Source organism: Oncorhynchus mykiss, chromosome 15, assembly GCF_057628025.1.
Source record: "Oncorhynchus mykiss isolate SJ-2025 chromosome 15, ASM5762802v1, whole genome shotgun sequence".
Lineage (NCBI taxonomy): Eukaryota > Metazoa > Chordata > Actinopteri > Salmoniformes > Salmonidae > Oncorhynchus > Oncorhynchus mykiss.
In genome coordinates this window covers 29,439,194-29,461,346 of record NC_143036.1, presented here as the reverse complement: position 1 = coordinate 29,461,346, position 22,153 = coordinate 29,439,194, and the positions used below count along the sequence as shown (strand labels likewise).

General features: G+C 43.8%; 2 protein-coding genes across 4 annotated transcripts in view; one reads left to right on the top strand and one right to left on the bottom strand.

Annotated features, from left to right (window-relative positions):
* LOC118938886 (phosphatidylinositol 3,4,5-trisphosphate-dependent Rac exchanger 2 protein-like) overlaps positions 1 to 12,574 on the top strand; it is a 48,381-nt gene extending 35,807 nt beyond the window's left edge. For both annotated transcript variants that reach the window (XM_036945531.2, XM_090199828.1), the window contains one exon: positions 12,471 to 12,574. In XM_036945531.2, coding sequence (XP_036801426.2) covers positions 12,471 to 12,477 — 7 coding nt within the window. In that variant the 3' untranslated portion in view covers positions 12,478 to 12,574. The remainder of the gene's footprint in view (positions 1 to 12,470) is intronic.
* LOC110489949 (macrophage mannose receptor 1) lies at positions 1,043 to 18,018 on the bottom strand. Of its 2 annotated transcripts, none has more exons than XM_036944237.2 (30): positions 17,784 to 18,018; positions 16,540 to 16,941; positions 16,016 to 16,189; positions 14,992 to 15,147; positions 14,278 to 14,391; positions 14,000 to 14,143; positions 13,432 to 13,617; positions 11,598 to 11,755; positions 11,213 to 11,329; positions 10,918 to 11,033; positions 10,633 to 10,781; positions 10,243 to 10,442; positions 9,939 to 10,054; positions 9,419 to 9,500; positions 9,051 to 9,195; positions 8,765 to 8,803; positions 8,324 to 8,487; positions 6,558 to 6,622; positions 6,228 to 6,328; positions 5,923 to 6,062; positions 5,498 to 5,606; positions 4,805 to 4,977; positions 4,378 to 4,483; positions 3,903 to 4,135; positions 3,374 to 3,539; positions 3,044 to 3,196; positions 2,691 to 2,807; positions 2,170 to 2,331; positions 1,993 to 2,025; positions 1,043 to 1,712 (listed from the first exon to the last, which is right to left on the bottom strand). In XM_036944237.2, the coding sequence occupies exons 1-30, from the start codon at positions 17,851 to 17,853 to the stop codon at positions 1,477 to 1,479; spliced, it is 4,326 nt and encodes a 1,441-aa protein (XP_036800132.2). In that variant the 5' UTR covers positions 17,854 to 18,018; the 3' UTR covers positions 1,043 to 1,476. The 2 variants fall into 2 exon arrangements, with proteins under 2 accessions (XP_036800132.2, XP_021418656.3); XM_021562981.3 differs by having other exon boundaries at positions 13,432 to 13,614; positions 17,784 to 17,973.
* Positions 18,019 to 22,153: the final 4,135 nt, after the last annotated feature.

Sequence of the window (22,153 nt, the reverse complement as noted above, 5' to 3'; positions counted from 1 at the left end):
CCGCCACTTCATCAGGAGCATGCCCAGGCGTTGTAGGGAGGTCATACAGGCACTTGGAGGCTACACACACTACTGAGCCTCATTTTGACTTGTTTTAAGGACATTACATCAAAGTTGGATCAGCCTGTAGTGTGGTTTTCCACTTTAATTTTGAGTGTGACTCCAAATCCAGACCTCCATGGGTTGATAAATTTGATTTCCATTGATCATTTTTGTGTGATTTTGTTGTCAGCACATTCAACTATGTAAAGAAAAAAGTATTTACTAAGAATATTTCATTCATTCAGATCTAGGATGTGTTATTTTAGTGTTCCCTTTATTTTTTTGAGCAGTGGGGCAAAAAAGTATTTAGTCAGCCACCAATTGTGCAAGTTCTCCCACTTAAAAAGATGAGAGAGGCCTGTAATTTTCATCATAGGTACACTTCAACTATGACAGACAAAATGAGGGGGAAAAAATCCAGAAAATCACATTGTAGGATTTTCTATGAATTTATTTGCAAATTATGGTGGAAAATAAGTATGTGACACAAAATCAGGCTGTAAGGGGTGTGAATACTTCCAGAAGACACTATATATAGAATGTCCCCCTAAGTAACGGAAAACTGGACATTACGGGTAACATTACAATAATGTTCTCTCTCCCTAGAATTGTTAGCTTGGATTACTCTTGTCACAAGGGGTTTTATGGCTGATTTAAGATGAAAATCGTCAACCCTGTTATGGTCAAACCGTAGTAATTTTTTATTTATTTACCTCGTGAAATGGGAAAACATGTTTTTTAGGAAGTTGATCATGTACTCTTAATGAGTTTTTTGGGGGGACCATGTACCCACTTCTTAAAAGTCACCGAATTGGTGGAACGACCCAATAACCTCTTTAATCTGCCTCATAGTGATGATAGCTGTGTTTAAGTGTACCTCAATTACTGTATATAGTTCCAGAAATGGTGTATTAACCTCCTAAATGCCCCTGGATTCAGTATGTATTGATTTAGCATGCAATGTGTGAGAAGTGTGAGTAAGAGTATAAGGTCAAATACATTTGTTTCAAAACTTTATTTCTCTCTTTGAGCATATATTTACAATATAACTTTGCAAAAACAAAGCAAAGTACAGTGGTTGTATTTTGAACTTTAGTTTCACACACCAAATAAATCTGTACAAGGCTCCTTTAAACCAAACAAAATGACTGTTGTTGATTCTATAATTTGTGCAGGGGTTGCATATGCAGTCTTGGCTGTACATCTGGACTGTATCCTTGACAACTGATGCTGATATGCACAAAGTGCATATAATTTTTACCCATTATTTACAGAGCAAGAAAATTAACAAAGATAATACGTGAATGGTTTCAGATTTAGTTGCAATCTCAGAATTGGTAGGCCTTAACACCAGCAGCATGCTTTTGGGGTATTTTTCATATCAAAACTTGTCTCAAGAGTGTTTTCACCTGTTGGTGGTTCTTTGTGTCCCGTCTAAGCTGTTTCGTTCTGCTCTATGTTGGCCACCAGGCCCTTGGTGTCCACAGTGGCTGTTGGGCGGATGGGGTTGTTGAAGTACAAGGTGTTGTCGAAAGTACACTCTCCCAGGACGGGGGTAGGTATCCGTTTGCGGAGTAGGAAGGCACCGAGTCCTACCACTGTGATTATCACCAAGACGACTGCCACAGCGATGCCGGCATAACCATGGGGAGCTTCCTCCACTAGGGGAGCTAGAAGAAAGGAAGTCACTTACTGTTATTGGCAAAATTATTGTGGGATTGGTTTTAGTCTCTGTATAATGTTCAGAAATGTGGAGTAGAGTGAAGTTGCCCCTAGACGCTGATCTTGGGTCAGTTTTGCATTTTCTCCACTAATGGTTACGGATTGGGTGAGGGGAAACTGATCCCAGGACTATGCCCTGGAGCCAGAAAAACATTGATTTGACTGTCAAAACTGATCAAATGTATCATTCTTTACGCTAACCAATTATATCTGCTGTGAGACACTCACCAGCAACTGGTTGCTTCTCTGTTGGTGTGATGACTGCAAAAGAAAAGATAAAGTTGTTCACAAAACATAATTGCAAGACAATTCTAAGCTGATACAACAAACACAGCATGACTTGAATAATGACTCTGATATCATCCCATCTTAAATACTTGAATCTATCAGCTGAGTCCGACTCACCTTTGGCTGTTTTGCAGATGTATGACTTGTACCGGTTGCAGCTGTTAGTGCTCCACAGACCACTATTTGACTGGATCTCCACACATTGTTCTCCACTCTTTGGCATCCCTTGTTTCCAGTTGGTATAGTCCACCACACTGTTGTCAATCCACATCCAGTCACCTGGAACAAGAACAATGGGTCGAAACTATATCCTTTGACATGGGTGATTCATTGTCATTGAACAACTATAAAACAATAAACATGGTTGTGAAATTGGGACATAATCTTAGAATTGCAAGAGACAGGTAGGTACAGTACTTGCCATTTGTTCATTTAAGGTGATGTTGCTAGTTAAACATGTTTTATATTCGAGGGAAAATGCTTTTTGAGCCAGCGGCCTCAATGTTATGGGTTGTCAGTAAAATGCACTGATAGGGTTTCAAAATTCCGGTAATTTTTCAAGAATTCCTTGATTTTCCAGAAATCCTGGTTGGGAATTTTGGGAAATTTCGCTGAATTTTATAACCAAAGGTACTGACCTTCGTGGCTTTTGTGCATGCCAATCCAGAATGACTTGGATCCATCCTGCAGTAGCTCAAGGTTCTCCTGGATGAAGCTGGCCTCCAATGGATCCTCGACACTCACCAGGGATGCTCCTGTTGTCAGAGAAACTTACTACCCGTATTCATCATCACCATCAATCACTTTGAATTTCTTGCATTCAATTAATGAGTTCATATGCTCTACATTCATTTAAGACTTTGGGAATGTCCCAAATAGCACCCCATTTCCTATGTAGTGTACTACTTTTTGACCATGGAATAGCATGCCGTTTGGGACACAACCATTGTGGTCTGAATGACAGTTGGTGTGAAGGAGGAGAAGTGTGTACCCATTCGGAGACATTCCACAGTGGCGTGGGCCCAGTTGTCCACCACAGAGTTGAGGAAGGCGTAGCAGTAACCCCTGAAGGGAACCCACGTCTTGCGTTTCTTGGGCTCGGGGCAGTTGCCAGGGAGCTGAGGGGGCTGGCTGGGGGCTATGTCTTTAAAAGAGGCCAGAGAAGTTCACATACTGAAGTTGATGTACATGAGATGTAAATGGTCAATGTTGGCACAACTGATACATTACTGCATACAACACTTTTCAAAGACACACTTTTGGATTGATCAAGCATTAAACACAGACTTTGTGGGTAAATGGAGTAAAGGCCTTGTCTGACCTGGTGATCTCTTGCACAGTGAGGAGTAGGTGTTACTACAGTCGCCTGTCTTCCACTTGGCGTCTGTATCCATGTAAACACAGGCAATATTGTTCTTTGGCTCATCTACGCCCCATTTGGTGTAAGATAGAGGCCAGTTATCCACCCACTTAAAATGCCCTTCAGTCTGAGAGACAGAGACAAAGACAACAAAACACAATGGGGGAAAGGTCCAGCTGAAAACTTACAGGTTTAAAAACACAAAACCGCTTTGGTTTCTTAAATGAACACGTCAGAGTAGGAGATCCAATGGATAACAGTGGGAGATCATATCAATGCTAAGTCCTCTTTGGAGCTGCACTAGCTCTTAAACCAAAGCTAGAGTCCAACAAGTTAGGTCATTTTTTAACTACTGGGCCTTGTAAAGAGGAAATTGAAGATCACAAATCTCCATATTTATAATTAGTCTGATCAACATATTGTCTGGAATGTTTAGTCTCTGTAACCCAAATGATTGGCATAGAGCAATGTCAAAACTAAAGACTTTTACCAAGTTGTTGTTGAGGCCGATCCACATGGGCTCATTGTATTTGTGGCTCTGCATTGTGATGAAGGCCTGGGTGATGGGGTTCAGGATGCTAGCCATCTCAGCATCGTCTGCTTTACATTGCCTCCGGGCCTCGTCCCAGTTCATCTTCTGGACCACCAGTTTGAAGGAGTCATTTCCCAGCTTGTAGAACGTCTTCGTTGACTCTGTGGTGGCAGGGACCACAATCTGAGAATCTGAAACCAAAGGAGACTTGTTGGAGGGGAACCTAAAGAGGGACACTCTATTGGACCACATACCGAAGAATTGGAATTGAACAGCCTCACTAGGGTTGTCGATAACTTGCCAAAAACTGGCAGGTTCTCCAGATATGCTGCTTGGAGGATTTACGGATTTCTGGAAAACCTGGAGATTGTGAGAAAGTTACTGGAATTTTGCAAACCTAGAGCTGCCTCACTGAACTATGGCTTCTTCTCACCAATATTCCTTTTGCAGATGAAACCACGGGATACTAAGCAGTCCTCGACCTTCCACATTCCTGTCTGTTTTTGAGAGCTGCCCACCAGAACCACACAGTCAAACACCTGGAAGAGAGATTGGGAAGGAGTTGAAAATGTTAGATCTTCAGAATTCTCATTTGACTTGTTAAGGCTGTTTTGCATTTGGATTTATTGACAATAAGTCAATCAAAATCCCAAAGCCTAACATGTAAAGGTTCCCAAACCCAGATTGAAGGCGCAGTCCTGGATTAAAAATAAATCTCAATAAAGAATCTTCCTTGAAAGTAGATATTAGTCTACCTACTTTCAAGGGGGATTCTCTATTCAGAACAATTTTTTATCTGTTTCCAGGAAGTCACTTAATCTGTGTTCAGCAAACAGTTATTTTTACTGTACGTCTTGTACCTCTTCCAAAAATGAATATCGTCCGTCTGGCACTGACGTTGGATGCCCTTTTGCCCAGTTGGTATAGGAAACACCTCTCCCCTCCGTCCATAGGAAGCTCATCTCCGAGTTGACGTCGTTCAGTCCTATCCAAATGTCCTGAGGATTCCCAAGCATCTGGGTGGTAAGGAATGCTGGGAGGAAGACCAGTCAGAACAATGAAGAGTCAACAAGTGAATCCATATATACTGTTTACATGCAAAGGATTATAACCCCTGTTCCATTGGTTAGCATTTCAATTATTTTGCACTTGTTAACCAATGTATATAAGATTTCTTGTTGCATGCTTATAATTTCACAAATCCTCAATATAATTTTACACACAAAATTTGACAGAATTTTAATAGCATGGTTTTATGCTAAATTACTTTTTAGAATTTCAATGTTCATTCTATTTCATTCTACCTTGGGCAATGCCGTTGTCTCAGGTAGATTTGGCGGTGAGGTGTACACTTATTTATTCAAACTTTATTTTACTTGACAAGTTAGTTAAGAACAAATTCTTATTTACAATGACGGCCTAGGATCAGTGGATTAACTGCCTTGTTCAGGGGCAGAACGACAGATTTTTATCTTGTCAGCTCGGGGATTCGATCAAGCAACCTTTCGGTTACCCAAAGCTCTAACCTCTAGAAGGATGGCCTCCTCACCCACCTTGCTCTTTCTCGCTGAGGACAGAGGCCAGGTTCCCTCCCTGGTTGATGCAGTAGGTCCTGGCCTCCTGCCACGGCTTCTTATCGCTGTCTCCAATGAATTTGTAGCACTGTGGAAACATGATGCATCAACACGCTGTGTGTTGCAACATCACACGCTACTACAGCAAACAAAATGGATTCTATAGTGCATGGGCTCTGGTCAAAAGTATTGCACTATAAAGGGAATAGGGTGCCATTTGGGATGTAGACAATGACTCTCCACACACAGGTCAGCATCACATTGGGTCATCACATGATAAGGAAAGTAGTTTGTGCGAGGTTCTCTCTGCTGGTGTACCGTACAGGTCTATGTAGACTACAGAAGGATGTCCTTGTATGATTTTATACTATGTGGTGGTGGTACTGTAGTAGTGTAGCAGTTACCTTCCCCTGGAAAGCAATCCATTCTGGGGCACATCCTCCCTTGGGTACAGTGGTGGGGGCCATGGTCGTGTTAGTGAAACTGGTGGTTCTTTTACAAATGGAGGCCAGCTCTACGCCACAGTTGATGTCATTCCAGTACCCTAGAGATGCAGAGAAACAGAGAGACACAACCCGATATAGATCCAGCTTACAAAATGACATCCTGGGAGCGTCCCATGAATGTTAGTGAAAGTCCCATGGACGTTGCAGTATAACAACACTGTAACGAGAGCATAACTGCTAAATCCCTCTGAAATTAGACGTACCCATACTCTTGTATATCGTCACACAGTTCTCATCGTTGTTGGCGAAGTTGGGTTCGTTTTGATCCCACGCGGTAAACACAACAGGAGACCCATCCAACCAGCTGAAACATACAGTACACAAACCCAGTCTGAACTGTGAGCATCTATTCAATCAACTACACACCTTGAAAGCACACGTTTCTCCACTCGACAGAGAAGCACAGATTTCAGGCATGTTCACTGGACTGTGACAAACAAAACATGCTCATGCACAAATATCTCTGAAAAGAGGTGGTAGGACTTCAGGTTGTTTTAAATGTCCAGGGAACAGTCAACAGTCATTTTACATACCTAAAAGACTTATCCAAACCAACGGTCATTCCAATGTAATATTGTCCCTCGGATCCTCTAGATATCTGGAAAAAAGTTGCAACTCTTTGAGGAAACAACCATTTCTAGATTGAACATTGAACATTTCAGTGACACTTGTTGTTCTCCTGTCATAGTGTAAAATCCTCTCTTTATCAGATCCCAAGAACCAAAGCTTTTCGGACGTCACAGGACTGCATATACACAAATATAAACACATGTAAAGTTTTGGTCTCATGTTTCATGAGCTGAAATAAAAGATCTCCGAAATGTTCAATAACGCACAAAAAAGCGTATTTCTCTCAATTTTAGTGCACACATTTGTTTACATCCCTGTTAGTGAGCATTTCTCCTTTGTCAAGATAATCCGTCCACCAGGTAGGTGTGGCATATCAAGAAGCTGATTAAACAGTGTGATCATTATACAGGTGCACCTTGTGGTGGGGACAAGGAAAGGCCACTCTAAAATGTGCAGTTTTGTCATACAACCCAATGCCACAGATGTCTCAAGTTTTGCGGGAACGTGCAATTAGCATGCTGACTGCAGGAATGTTCACCAGAGCTGTTTCCAGAGGTTTGAATGTTCATTTCTCTATCATATGCCGCCTCCAATGTCATTTTAGAGAATGACGTCCAACCGGCCTCACAACTGCAGACCACTTGTGTGGCGTCTTGTGGGTGAGCGGCTTGCTGATGTCAACTTTGCGAAGATAGTGCACCATGGTGGCGGCGGGGTTATTATGGTATGAGCAGGCATAAGCTACTGACAACGAACACAATTGCATTTTATAGACCATGACGATATCCTGAGTTCCATTGTCGTGCCATTCATTCACCACCATCACCTCATGTTTCAGCATGATAATGCACAGCCCAATGTTGCAAGGATCTGTACACAATTCCTGGAAGCTGAAAATGTCCCAGTTCTTCCATGGCCTGCATACTCACCAGTTATGTCACCCGTTGAGCATGTTTGGGATGCTCTGGATCAACTTGTTCGACAGACAGTTCCAGTTCTTATTTTATATTTGAGATTCTTCAAAGTAGCCACCCTTTGCCTTGATGACAGCTTTGCACACTGTTGTCATTCTCTCTACCAGCTTCATGAGGTGGAATGCATTTCAATTAACAGGTGTGCCCTGTTACAAGTTCGTTTGTGGAATTTATTTCCTTCTAAATGCATTTGAGATAATCAGTTGTGTTGTGACAAGATGGGGTGGTGTACAGAATAAGAAGAAGAGATTTGCTTGGGCCAAGAAACACGAGCAATTGTCCTTAGACCAGTGGAAACCTGTCCTTTGGTCTGCTGAGACAAACCGCTGTGTCTTTGTGAGACGCAGAGTACATGAACGGATGATCTTCGCATGGGTGGTTCCCACCATGAAGCATGGAGGAGGTGTAATAGTACTTTGCTGGTGACACTGTTGGTGATTTATTTAGAATTCAAGGCATACTTAACCATTATGGCTACCACAGCATTCTGCAGCGATACGTCATCTCATCTGGTCTGCGCTTAGTGGGACTATCATTTGTTTTTCAACAGGACAATGACCCAAAACACACCTTCAGGCTATTTGACCAAGAAGGAGAGGGATGGAGTGCTGCATCAGATGACCTACTATTATTCTATTATGTAGAAAATAGTAAAAATAAAGAAAACGTGTGTCCAAACAGTTGACTGGTACTGTATATGAACTGACATTTTTTCATGTTGCATTTATATTTTTGTTCAGTATAGAAGTGTCTACCTGTTTCCATATAAACTTCCTCTCGCTCTCTGCAGTGATGACCACCAGGTCACCAAAGTTCTTTTTACAGAATTCTCTCGCCTCGTCCATGGGGAGATTCTCAGTGTTGAAGAAATACTGAGTGTCGTTGTACTCAATCCAGCCGTCCTTTGTAGTGTTGTACACTGAAAAGGCATGTAAAAAAGGAGTACATTTCCTGTTAGGCATTTTTAATAGTACATTTCACAGAGTACATTTTCTCTTAGTGTTTGTGTTGAACTATGCTTCGCAAACTAAATGATAGAAGGTGTGCGATACATTATGTGCAGTGATTAATTTAACTTAAGGGAAAGGCCAAGAGCTTGAAGGAGAGCAGAGAAAGTGAGAAGGAGGAAGTGGAGACAGGAAGTGGAGGAATGAGAAACAGGAAACTGGACATATTCCTAAGATCCTATGCATTACCTGGCTCAACTTGAGTGGGATGGGGCTTTGGGGTAACCCCTGTGGATACCAAAAGAAGTTTGGGTGAGCACATCTGCAAGGTTGAGGGTCAAAATTCTATGTTCATCAATAGTTTCATGACTGACATGAACTGCACGCCCATTGGGCACACACACTGGTTGAATCAATGTTGTTTAAACGTAATTTCAATGAAATGACATTGAACCAACGTGGAATAGATGTTGAATTGACGTCTGTGCCCAGTGGCTGGTGAAGTCAGTGCTCCAGCAGATATGGTCTACTGTACCTTTGCGAATCTCGCAAATCCAGTCATTGTAGGCATCACAGTGTCGATCATTCCAGTGGCGTCCGTAGTAAAACTGGACCTCTGCGCATTTTTCATTATCGTTGTAGTCGTTTGGTTCTCCAAATCCCCAATTCTCATAGCTGAACTGGAGAACAACATTGGAATAATGTTACACAGTAGCACTGTATGGTGTCCATATTAGCCTCAGGCTGAGGCTGTCCTTATATGGACACCATAGTACTGTATGAACTTTCATTCCCATTAAAGACAATGACTGCAAATCAAATATTGAAACAAGAGTAGTGAGTAATAAACTACTTCTAAGGAGAAGGAATATCACAGTAAAGATGAGGTGGCAGGCTACTCACTGCTGATCCGTCAGCCCAGACGAAACCTGCGGAGGGATCCAGATTGCTGAGGCCGATCCAGGCTGCATCAGAGGAATGATACCTGAACAGAGAGAATGGAAACCACAGACAGTGGTTATTATGACTGTGTGGTTTTCAACCACAGGCAGTGGTTATTATGACTTTGTGGTTTTCAACCGCAGACAGTGGTTATTCTGACCGTGTGGTTTTCAACCACAGACAGTGGTTATTCTGACTGTGTGGTTTTCAACCACAGACAGTGGTTATTATGACTGTGTGGTTTTCAACCATAAACAGTGGTTATTACGACTGTGTGGTTTTCAACCATAGACAGTGGTTATTATGACCGTGTGGATTTCAACCATAAACAGTGGTTATTACGACCGTGTTGATTTTGATTTCAACCACAGGCAGTGGTTGTTATGACTTTGTGGTTTTCAACCATAGACAGTGGTTAATAGGACCACACTGGTTTTGACTGATACTCATGGCAACAGAAACAGTTATGAGGATAACTTACGGAGAGCCGTTCAGGTCTGTGGCACTGTGAATGCTCATCAGATCACCACCAATGGCCTTGCAGAATTCCCGCGCCTCTGACCATGACTTCTTGTTTTCAGTCTCTTTTCTGTAAAGCTTATTGAGGGGAAGAGAAAATGATTATTGATGAATTATTAACTAATTATTATAATAATAAAGGATTATCAATGATTTCATGCTCATTGATTAAATTATTGATAAAAACAATAACTATTCACTTAAATTCACTGATCAAAGTGTTTGTTTCACATACAGAACATGTTCAGCATATACCCCAACTGTACCTTGTAACAGACATTCCTTTTAGCAGCAGGTGACCACCCAGAAGGACAGCTCAGTGCCGGGGTGGTGCGAGGGGCCATTGTTGATGTGACGCCCTCCGCCATTTTCTTACAGATGTACTTCTCCTTGTTGCTGCAGCTGACCACATCCCACAGACCAGCAAACATTCCAGTTGTCATAGCTACGCAGCCTTGTTTTCTGTCTTTTTTCAAACACACAGAAAGGCGAGAGAAAACTTAATAGTTTCATTTAGTTCTGACATTTGCCAGGCAGTTAAGGTGTGGGAGAAAGTAGTCCTCTAATACCGCAGACATCAGAGCAATGACAGTTCCTGCTACAATCGATCATCAGTTGCTACAATCAATCACCATTGTGGGAAAAGGACACTGTACCTGGCATGCCCACGTTGAAGTGGGTGAACTTGACCTCCGAACTGGTAGTCCACTTGAACGTGTCTATATCCGCCATGTTGGAAAGTCCACTCCAGAAGTACTTCTCCGGCCTCAAACCCACCAAACTGACCAGGAAGGCATTTTCATACCTACAAACCAACAAACACACACACATTAAATCTATTATCTGACAACTTATTGCTATTATCTTGTCCAGGATGTGACTCAAATAAGTGAGTCCAATATATCTTATCCTTATAAAATGGTCATGATGTGATACCGTACCTGTCAGCCACTTCCACCAGGATTGAGTCACTCTGCTGGCAGGTCTGCTTGGCTTCATCAAATGTTTTGGTTTCTGATCCAACGTTGTAGCAGTAAGAACCATACCGGATCCAGCCCTTGATGACAAAAATACAGAAACAATTATCCTCCTACTGGTGGATCTTTGTCAGTCAAGATGACACCATTCTAGTCCTTATCTAGAATCATTTTCAAGCTTCCATTTTATGTGATATAATTCTGTATTCATTAGTTACTGTACTCTCCCTTTCAACAAACAGGAAATGACCTCACTCACCAGCTTACATCCTGGACTATCTTCCTCCGGGGCACCTGCCACCGGTTTGGTGGAGGCCTTTTTCTTACACATGTACCCGTAGGTCTTCTCACACAAATTATCAGCCCACTTCCCATCCTGTGAGAGAATATGGAGTCCACATTGTCACAATACCACATGTATTACTGCGTTGACACCACTGTTAAACGTTGTCATCATTGCCATTGTTAGCCGTAGCATTCAGCTAGTGTTCGCATTTATCTAGCGTCAGCATTTACCTAGCACTAGCATATAGCGAGTGTTAGGGTTAGTTATACAAAATCTGTGGTGTAAGCATTTAGCTAGCGTTAGTGTTAGCATTAGCATGAACCTAGTCTGTCCATTGAGGGACCAATGTGAATGTTACCTTTCCTCTGATCAGGACACAGTCCTCCTGGAGGTTGGCACCGTGAGAGGGCTCCCCTGTCTGCCAGTGGCTGAATGTCACATGGGATCGGTCGGTCCACTCAAACAGCAATGCGTTCCTTTGGTCATTCAGGCCGATCCACAGCACATCTGTGGCCGCTGAAGTTAAGCAGAAGGACATTAAGAGTCAGAGCCAGGAAGACAGTGATAAACACCTGAAATACTTATCGTTTCCTTTGGCTGATCAAATTGACTGAGGTGACATTATGATTATTGTTATTTATTCATGGAAGCCCAATTTAGACCAGGGTCTCATTCACAATCATTCCCCGAGTACAAACATTTTCACAATGAAGAAAATGAACATTCCAAAGAAAACAAGACGAGTAAAAAGTCGACAAGGTACAGTTACAATACTACCATTTCAACAAATGAACCATCAATAAAAACAACTGCAAATCACAATGAATGAATTTAACACCAGCATCCTAAACTGCTTTAACGGCACCAGGAAATCAAGATGCAAGGAATTTTGCAGGTTATTCCAACAATGGGGGGCACTAAAGCTAAAGAAGGATTTACCAAAATAGGTAGAGATCCTCTAGTGGTGTGGGGGCTGTGCTTTGGCAAAGTGGGTGGGGTTATATCCTTCCTGTTTGGCCCTGTCCGGGGGTGTCCTCGGATGGGGCCACAGTGTCTCCTGACCCCTCCTGTCTCAGCCTCCAGTATTTATGCTGCAGTAGTTTATGTGTCGGGGGGCTACGGTCAGTTTGTTATATCTGGAGTACTTTTCCTGTCCTATTCGGTGTCCTGTGTGAATCTAAGTGTGCGTTCTCTAATTCTCTCCTTCTCTCTTTCTTTCTCTCTCTCGGAGGACCTGAGCCCTAGGACCATGCCCCAGGACTACCTGACATGATGACTCCTTGCTGTCCCCAGTCCACCTGGCCGTGCTGCTGCTCCAGTTTCAACTGTTCTGCCTTATTATTATTCGACCATGCTGGTCATTTATGAACATTTGAACATCTTGGCCATATTCTGTTATAATCTCCACCCGGCACAGGCCACCCCACATAGCCTGGTTCCTCTCTAGGTTTCTTCCTAGGTTTTGGCCTTTCTAGGGAGTTTTTCCTAGCCACCGTGCTTCTACACCTGCATTGCTTGCTGTTTGGGGTTTTAGGCTGGGTTTCTGTACAGAACTTTGAGATATCAGCTGATGTACGAAGGGCTATATAAATAAATTTGATTTGATTTGAGATCTTAGGGGCCTCAAGATTTCAACAACACTGTGACGGGTTTGGTCACCTATTCTTTTATACTTTAGCGACAAAGCTAGGTAAATTAGAAGCTTGTGTAGTGGAACGTTGTAAATAAAAAGGGAGTAATGAAGTGATCTACAGGACTTCAATGAGGACCAGCCAATGTTTTGATAGAGGATGCAGTGGTGAGTATTAAAATTGTCACCTGTGATAAAGTGAAGGAAATTATGGTAGACGGCATTCAAACGTTTAAGACTAGTGGCTTCTGCAACCTGGTAAATGGTGTCACCATAGTCAAGAGCGGGCAGGAATATTGACTGTACAATCTGCTGCCTGCTATTTAGGGAGATGCCAGATCTATATATATTTTTTTTAAATAGCTTTTTAACTAGCTCATCCGCATGCTTTTTAAACATCAACTCTTTGTCAATCCAAATACCCAGACTTTTATTGGGACACATCTCAGAATGGTTTTCAAAACTGATAGAAATGACAACCCATGAGAAAGATCCTTGAAGTGCATAACAAATCTATTAGATATAGAGGTAATCGTAGCTACAACATGGATAGTGTACTCACTATATCCTGACTGAGAGATGATGAAGCTTTGTTCTTCTATGTTGTGGATGCTGGCCAGGTCCCCTCCATCTTTGTGGCAGGCGGCCAGGGCATCCCTCCACATCTTCTTGGTACGTTGTAGGTAGTAGCAGTGGCCTGCATAGGGAATCCAGTGACTGGTGCAGAAGGTGGGCTGATCTTTTCCTACTGAGGGGGGTCAAAGTTCAATAGTCTGAGAGAAGGTAGAATGTCCAGAAAGTGGTAAACTGTAATGTTTTATCTGTTTGACCCAAACAACCTCTGGGTCTGTGTTCATGAAGCATCTCAGGGTGAGAGTGCTGATCTAGGATCAGCCCGCCCTGTCCATGCAACCTTATTCATTATAATCTAAAAAGCTAAACTGACACTAGTTCAGCACTCCTACTCTGAGACAATTAGTGAAATTTGGCACTAATATATAAATGTTCAGTTTACCCTACCCTACACAACCTGACCTGGTGTTGTTAACCTTGTGTTGCATGGCATTTGAACTAAGTCGGAAATCGTGTGTAGGTCATGACTGTTATGTACTGTATGATTCAACTCTTACCTATAGGGGCAGAGGCCAGAGCAGTGGAGTTTCCTTTGCGACAGATATATCCCAGCTTCTTGGAACATTCATTGGTCTCCCATTTCGAGGCCTTGCCAGCATTCAGGGTTGCACAGCTGAGCCCGGGTTCAGTTGATGGATGTCCTTTTGGAAATATTGACCCATGTGTTTATTAATTGTCTTCCTGCAACATTGGAAGTCACAACATACTTGGACAACCTCAGTTGTTCCCTAGGCTGTAAAGTATAGTATGATGTGTTGCATGCAGTTGCACTCACCTGGGGCCCAGTTTAAATATCTGAATGGGTTTCCATTGCTCCACTGCCATCCAGCCTCAAAGTCTAGGCTATTCAGTCCAATCCACAGAGATGTGCCCAGGATATTGGTCAACCCTGCATTAATAAAAAGCATGACAATACGTCCACGAGAGTAGTGTAATATTCTTAATAAGGAATTGACTGTATCAGATTGATTTATCTCTAAATCAAGGTGAGGATGTCGGATAGACTGGCCATAGCACACTTTGGGCAAATGCCCTGGTCCATCTTCGGGCCGGTGTGTTAGAAATGCCTGTGCTGGTTCCTGGTCCCGGTCCTCCCTTGGACAATAGGTTAGACTATTCCTCAGATGTAGGTCTGACCAGGTCTGACTGTACATACCTGAGATGTAGGTCTGACCAGGTCTGACTGTACATACCTGAGATGTAGGTCTGACCAGGTCTGACTGTACATACCTCAGATGTAGGTCTGACCAGGTCTGACTGTACATACCTCAGATGTAGGTCTGACCAGGTCTGACTGTACATACCTGAGATGTAGGTCTGACCAGGTCTGACTGTACATACCTCAGATGTAGGTCTGACCAGGTCTGACTGTACATACCTGAGATGTAGGTCTGACCAGGTCTGACTGTACATACCTGAGATGTAGGTCTGACCAGGTCTGACTGTACATACCTCAGATGTAGGTCTGACCAGGTCTGACTGTACATACCTGAGATGTAGGTCTGCTCGTGGAGCTCTACTATACTGAGCAGGTCGGCTCCTTGCTGCTGGCAGCTCTTCCTCGCCTGGTGCCAGGTCAACACAGACTGGGTGTTCCTCTGGTACAGGACACCTGTCACTGGGTCACTGTCCCATCCCGAGGACGCTGAGGGGGACACGGAAACATTAGGACACACTTAAGGTGGGAAAAATAAATCATCAATAACAGTCCAAGAACTGAATCAAATCATGTTCTGTTCATCTCTATCACTTTCTGTCATGACAGAACTGCCCCTCATATCTATGACTATGGTGGCAGTTCACCAGGAACCTCAGTGAAAGGGGCTTCCTTCCTTTTCCTGTCCCAGTTTTGGAGCTGTGTCAGGGGAAACACAGGAATGAGCTCCAATCAGGATGGAAGGGTAAAGAGACACAGAGCTGCGTCCACAGCTAGAGGAACTAGAGAAAGCCTTTGTGTTTTTCTGTCAGGAGGTCAGAGACCAGACCTCGTCAGCGCTGACCTGGCCAATCCTGACCTCCAGCGAGGTCACGGAAAAACAGGAAAATCGAAGAATTCCATGTGTAGCCTCTGTTTTAATGAGGAATCTGTCCCTATCACAGGCTTGGCAGGGTGTTTTATGGCATTGTTTGAATTGGATACCGTCCCCACAAACCCTGGTCGTTTGCCTTGTTTTTACAGACTCATCAGAGTCCAGTATAGAGTAGGCCACTCATATTAGAGGGTTGTGTACTCCCATGAGGCAAATTTATTTTACCTTTTTATTTTAGGAGCTGTGTTGTATTCAGAAAGCATCCCAGAGTAGGAATGCTGATCCAGGATCAGGTCCCTTCTTGTCCTTATTCATTTTGATCAAAAGGCAAAACTGATCCTAAATCAACATTTCTACTCTGAGATGCTTGATACATACGGCTCATGATTTTTTACAGGTGTCACCTGCTGACCCTTTTCCTGATCACTGGAAAATGGCAGTAAATTACAAAAAACATAGCATGAATTGTGAGGTTTGACTCACATTTCGAGGGACAGAAGCCCCACTTCTTGGCTTTATTGTAATCTGTCTCTGTGGCGCACCAGAGCTGTCCATCTGAGCGCCCCTGCGGAGTGCACTCAGCATACCACTTCTCCCCAAACTGAAAGGGGAACTGGCAGGGACTTCCAAATGCATTCCCCCCTAGTGTGAACACCTCTGATGAAGGGGACAAAACAGTTTGTTACATTTAACATTTCTGTAATGTAGCAGATGCTCTCATCCAGAGCGACTTACAGATAGTGCATTCATCCTAGGATAGCTATGTGGGACAACCACATACTGTATCTCAATCATAGTAAGTGCATTCTTCCTTAATAAAGTAGCTATCAGCTATCAGTCAGTGCTAGTAGGAAAAAAAATACATTGTTAACAGTATGAATCATCCCAGGTCAGACATTCATTCCCTGGCTTTAAGAAAGTTTATGACAACAGCATCTTACACTTCTGATTCCTACCTCCAATCTCCAACCTCCAGTAACAGTGAGTGTGTCTTGTAGCTTACTTACCTTGGTAGCCCTTGGAGCAGAGGTCTTTCTGAGTACCATACATCTTCCAACAGCTCCAAGACCCAGATCCCTGGTAGATCATCATATTCTTCTCGTTGCGGTTGCCATAGTTTAAGTGCAGCGCCTTGTCTTTGAGGCCGAACAGGGTCTCGTTCTTACACTGCCAGTACTGGAGCTCGCTCTTCTCATCACAGGGGAAGAGCAGCACCTTGACCCAGTCCTTCAGGTCCTGAGCCCCCAGGCAGAGCTTCAGGGAGATGCTGAGGAGACGAGACTGTGAGGCCCAGCGGAATTGCTGGTTCTGGGACGTGTGGTCACAGGGAGCCACTGTGACTTGATTGGCGCTCACCGCCACCACACACTTGTTGTGATCCTGGTTGTAGATCAAGAAGGAGCTGCTGTCTGCAGCATGGGGGATAAGGTTCTTCTTATTTCTTATTTTTTAATCTGTTTTTGTTCTACAGTACCTTGTTATTTTTAGTATTACATTGTTATTGATTACTGCATTGGTGGGGTTAGAGCTTTCAAGCAAGGCATTTCACTGTAATTGCACGTGACATTGATACTTGAAACTAAGGACAATGATGTGATCTATCCCAGGTCTCATCCTTCTTTCAGGCTCTACAGCTGCTCTCATAAACAGCACTGCAATGCTATTTAACTGTGACATTGTGTCTAATTGTACAGGAACTGTAATTTAAAAATATATAAAAATCTAGGTCCAACTACAGTAAGTTGCATAAGAAAGCCTGTGTATATAAATATTTGTTGCACTTTCTTATTTTCTGTACTTACAGCGGTTAAAACTGTTTACAGCATTCAAATTATTTTCAATCATTTTTAAGAACTCACAGTGTATGTAACTACAATTGAAATACATGTGTTTTTAAGCCACTCAAAAAAATAGGCCACTTTAATGTTTATATCTGAAAGCATCTAAAACGCCTTATAATATTCTAAACGTTATCCAGCTCGTCAAATGGTTCACTCGTGACTCCTGGAATAGATTCCATCACAATATATCTCGCTGTGTCTGCCAATGAAGCAAAACTTACTGAAGGACCTAGAAATTCTGGATATATATCTTACCAGTCTACAAAAATATTGTTTCTTTCTAGCAGCCTCAACCTTGTCTTCCGTTTATTGGTAAAGCATATTAACAAATATCATTTGTAACACTTTCATTATACAGAATGCTTAACCATTGCATGAAACCAATTAAAGTGGAATAAAACCCTACATACCTATCTCAGCAGTGCAGCGCAGAGCATGCATAAGGCACAGGAGCACAGCGAGGGATGGACTGGATGCCATCGTAGCTAGTGCATAGTTTGCTATCCCAAGGCGAAAAGGTGATGTAAAGTAGCTGTACAGTCCAGAGAGGAGAGAGGGATCTGGCTGTGGTGTATTCAGGTGTCTCTCAAGGAAGAACAGTGACACAGAGACATGGATGCTGCCCCCTTAATCCAGCCGATGTGTATCCTGTCACATGGGTTGGCGGGGGGTCGGCCAAAACCACTGACATCAGGAGAGGAGAGGGGAAGGAGGAAATGTGCAGCCACTATTCATTCCCCTATCAGGAGCACACAGGGGACGAGAAGAGCCACAGGTCTGAGATCAGCCAGCGCATCAATGAGCCAGGCCTCACTCACTTTGATTGGATAAAGTCAAACAAGGACCAGCTCTCAGGGCAACTCTCTATGGACGATCTGTAAAATCAAAATAATGTAAGTAGTCACCAAGAACATGGCCGAAGTCCTTTTGACGACTGAGGAACATCCTTAAGAGTGCCCTTTGCTTCCCTATTTTAAGTAGAAATTGTGCACCAATATTGCATTTTAAAAGCCTGTTATATTAAATGAAGTGCCCTTTAATATAGACCACATGGATAATACAATAAATCACATTTTTTTATTAATAAAGGCTTGATAAACTGCTAAAAATCTGCATTTTGACATGTTACTTCCTAGGAAGATTTCAACCCACTTAATACCAACATGTTACGGTTTTCTTCCGGTGAAGGAGAGGCGGACCAAAATGCAGCGTGGTAATTTTCATACATGTTTAATAATGAATAAACACGAACAATACAAAAACAAGAAACGTAACGCAAAACCTATACAGCCTATCTGGTGCAAACAAACACAGAGACAGGAACAATCACCCACAAATCACTCAAAGAATATGGCTGCCTAAATATGGTTCCCAATCAGAGACAACGATAAACACCTGCCTCTGATTGAGAACCACTTCAGGCAACCATAGACTTTTCTAAACAACCCCACTATACCACAATCCCAATACCTACCAAAACCCCAAGACAAAACACACCACATAATAAACCCATTTCACACCCTGGCCTGACCAAAGTAATAAAGAAAACACAAAATACTAAGACCAGGGCGTGACGGACTCCCGGCCGCACAACTAAACCCAAAGGGGAGGGTCCGGGTGGGCGTCTGTCCACGGTGGCGGCTCCGGCGCGGGACGTGGACCCCACTCCAACAAAGTCTTAGTCCATTTGCATCGCGTCCCTAGAGAGGCGACCCTCGCCGCCGACCTTGGCCTAGTAACCCTCACCAAGGACCCCACTGGACTGAGGGGCAGCTCGGGACTGAGGGGTAGCTCGGGACTGAGGGGTAGCTCGGGACTGAGGGGTAGCTCGGCACTGAGTGGAAGCTCGGCACTGAGGGGAAGCTCGGCACTGAGGGGAAGCTCAGTACTGAGAGGAAGCTCAGTACTGAGAGGAAGCTCAGGCAGGTTAATGGAACTGGCAGATCCAGGCTGACTGGCGTTTCTGGCAGATCCTGGCTGACTGGGGGTTCTGGCAGATCCTGGCTGACTGGCGGTACTGGCAGATCCTGGCTGAATAGCGGATCCATGCTGACTGGCGACTCTGGCTGCTCCATGCTGACTGGCGGCTCTGGCTGCTCCATGCAGACTGGCGGCTCTGGCTGCTCCATGCAGACTGGCGGCTCTGGCTGCTCCATGCTGACTGGCAACTCTGGCTGCTCCATGCTGACTGGCGGCTCTGGCTGCTCCATGCAGACTGGCGGCTCTGGCTGCTCCATGCAGACTGGCGGCTCTGGCTGCTCCATGCAGACTGGCGGCTCTGGCTGCTCCATGCAGACTGGCGGCTCTGGCTACTCCATGCAGACTGGTGGCTCTGGCTGCTCCATGCAGACTGGCGGCTCCTTGCAGACTGGCAGCTCTGGCGGCATCCTGCAGACTGGCAGCTCTGGCAGCTCCTTGCAGACTGGCAGCTTCTTGCAGACTGGCAGCTCTGGCGGCTACTTGCAGACTGGCAGCTCTGGCGGCTCCTTGCAGACTGGCAGTTCTGGCGGCTCCTTGCAGACTGGCAGCTCTGGCGGCATCCTGCAGACTGGCAGCTCTGGCAGCTCCTTGCAGACTGGCAGCTCCTTGCAGACTGGCAGCTCCTTGCAGACAGGCTGCTCTGGCTGCTCCTTGCAGACTGGCAGCTCTGGCTGCTCCTTGCAGACTGACAGCTCTGGCTGCTCCTTGCAGACTGGCAGCTCTGGCTGCTCCTTGCAGACTGGCAGCTCTGGCTGCTCCTTGCAGACTGGCAGCGCTGAACATGCGGGAGACTCCGGCAGCGCTGGAGAGGAGGAAGGCTCTGGCAGCGCTGGACAGGCGAGGCGCACTGTAGGCCTGATGCGTGGTGCTGGCACTGGTGGTACTGGGCCAAGGACACACACAGGAAGCCTGGTGCGGGGAGCTGCCACCGGAGGGCTGATGCGTGGAGGTGGTACTGGATAGACCGGACCGTGCAGGCGCACTGGAGCTCTTGAGCACCGAGCCTGCCCAACCTTAACTGGTTGAATACTCCCGGTCGCCCTGCCAGTGCGGCGAGGTGGAATAGCCCGCACTGAGCTGTGCAGGCGAACCGGAGACACCGAGCGCAGGCTGGTGCCATGTAAGCCGGCCCAAGGAGATGCACTGGAGACCAGATGCGTAGAGCCGGCTTCATGACACTTGGCTCGATGCTTACTCTAGCCCGGCCGATACGCGGAGCTGGTATGTACCGCACCGGGCTATGCAACCGCAAAAATACATTTTTGGGGCTGACTCTCGGGCTTCCATCCGCGTCGCCGTGCTGCCTCCTCATACCAGCGCCTCTCCGCTTTCGCCGCCTCCAGTTCTTCTTTGGGGTTGCGATATTCTCCAGGCTGTGCCCAGGGTCCTTTGCGGTCCAATATCTGACCAAAATAATAAAGAAAACATAAAATACTAAGACCAGGGCATGACACAACATTTCTCCAAGTTTCACCATCATTGTAAAGCCCTAGTTATTTTGTTGCTTTGACAAAATCATTTCTGAAGATTATTATTTATTTATTTAATGTGATCCCTTACTGAAAAAACACATGATTTCACATGCGGAAAAAACACATGATTTCACATAACATTTTATGTGAAATCAGATGAAAACTTGTTGTTGGAACACTTCACATGACCACTGCACGTGTAGTTTCATGTTATCACATGTTGCTTTACATGTTGTCACGATATCATATTAACTTCAAATAACATCACAGGTGATCACATGAAAACATGTGTTTTTACAACACTTCCCATGTGATCACGTGAAATTCATGTGTTTTTGTGGTAAGGGATAACACGTCAATCCATAGATAGACAGGCTTACATTCAATTGCCACACCCTGTTGCACACAACAAGCTCACTGTCACACGGTGATTTATAGCCACCCTGCTACTTAATTTGGCACTTAATAAGCATTTACTATAGTAATTTGTTAATTTAACCTTTTGAGATCGAAAAATGTGTTTTTAGGTGAAATCTAGACTCATTATGAATATGCAAATAAGATTCGGTTTTTGGTTACTTTGTGTATTAACAACATTGAAATCTGTATCTACATAAACCAAATTACATATAACTTTAAAAGAACTTGCTTCCCACAGAGAAACTAAACTAAACATACTAAATGTACTAAATATACTAAACAACATGTATTAAAAATTCCTGTCCAACGTCAAATCATCAGCATGCTAATGAAGAAAAGAGGAAATACTGAATATTTCCCAAATCAATTTAAAAAAATTAATATTGTTATGTAGCTACTGTACAACATTTACATGAGAGAAATGTGAACACTATGGGGATGTTGGCCTTGATGTTTAAATGGAATTTACATGAGCCAAGTGATAACTGAGCAATGAGCTTTTAACCAATGAATGTTTCATAGACCATGAATACAATTTTAATATTTAAAACAACCAAAACGAAATCAAAGTTCATAACTATCAACTTTTTGAGTGAACTTTGGAGTTTGCAGTCCTGTGGAAGACCTTTGTCTAAAGCTTGTTGAATGCTCGCACTGAATCAATCAGAAAACACAATACAAAAACAACATTAGGATACTGAAAACAATTTTTTGATTGACGTCTTAAAAAGGTAGACTCAGCTGCTAAAGGGTTTGTGTGGCTTTGGAAAAACAGAGTCAGCTGTTACAAAGTTGCCTTGATGTTGCTATGCTTCTCATTTAAACAGGCATTCTATATATTTTTTCAGCAGTCTATGTATTTTTTTTAGCATATAAACAAACTATGTTGCTTGCATAAACTGTGACTT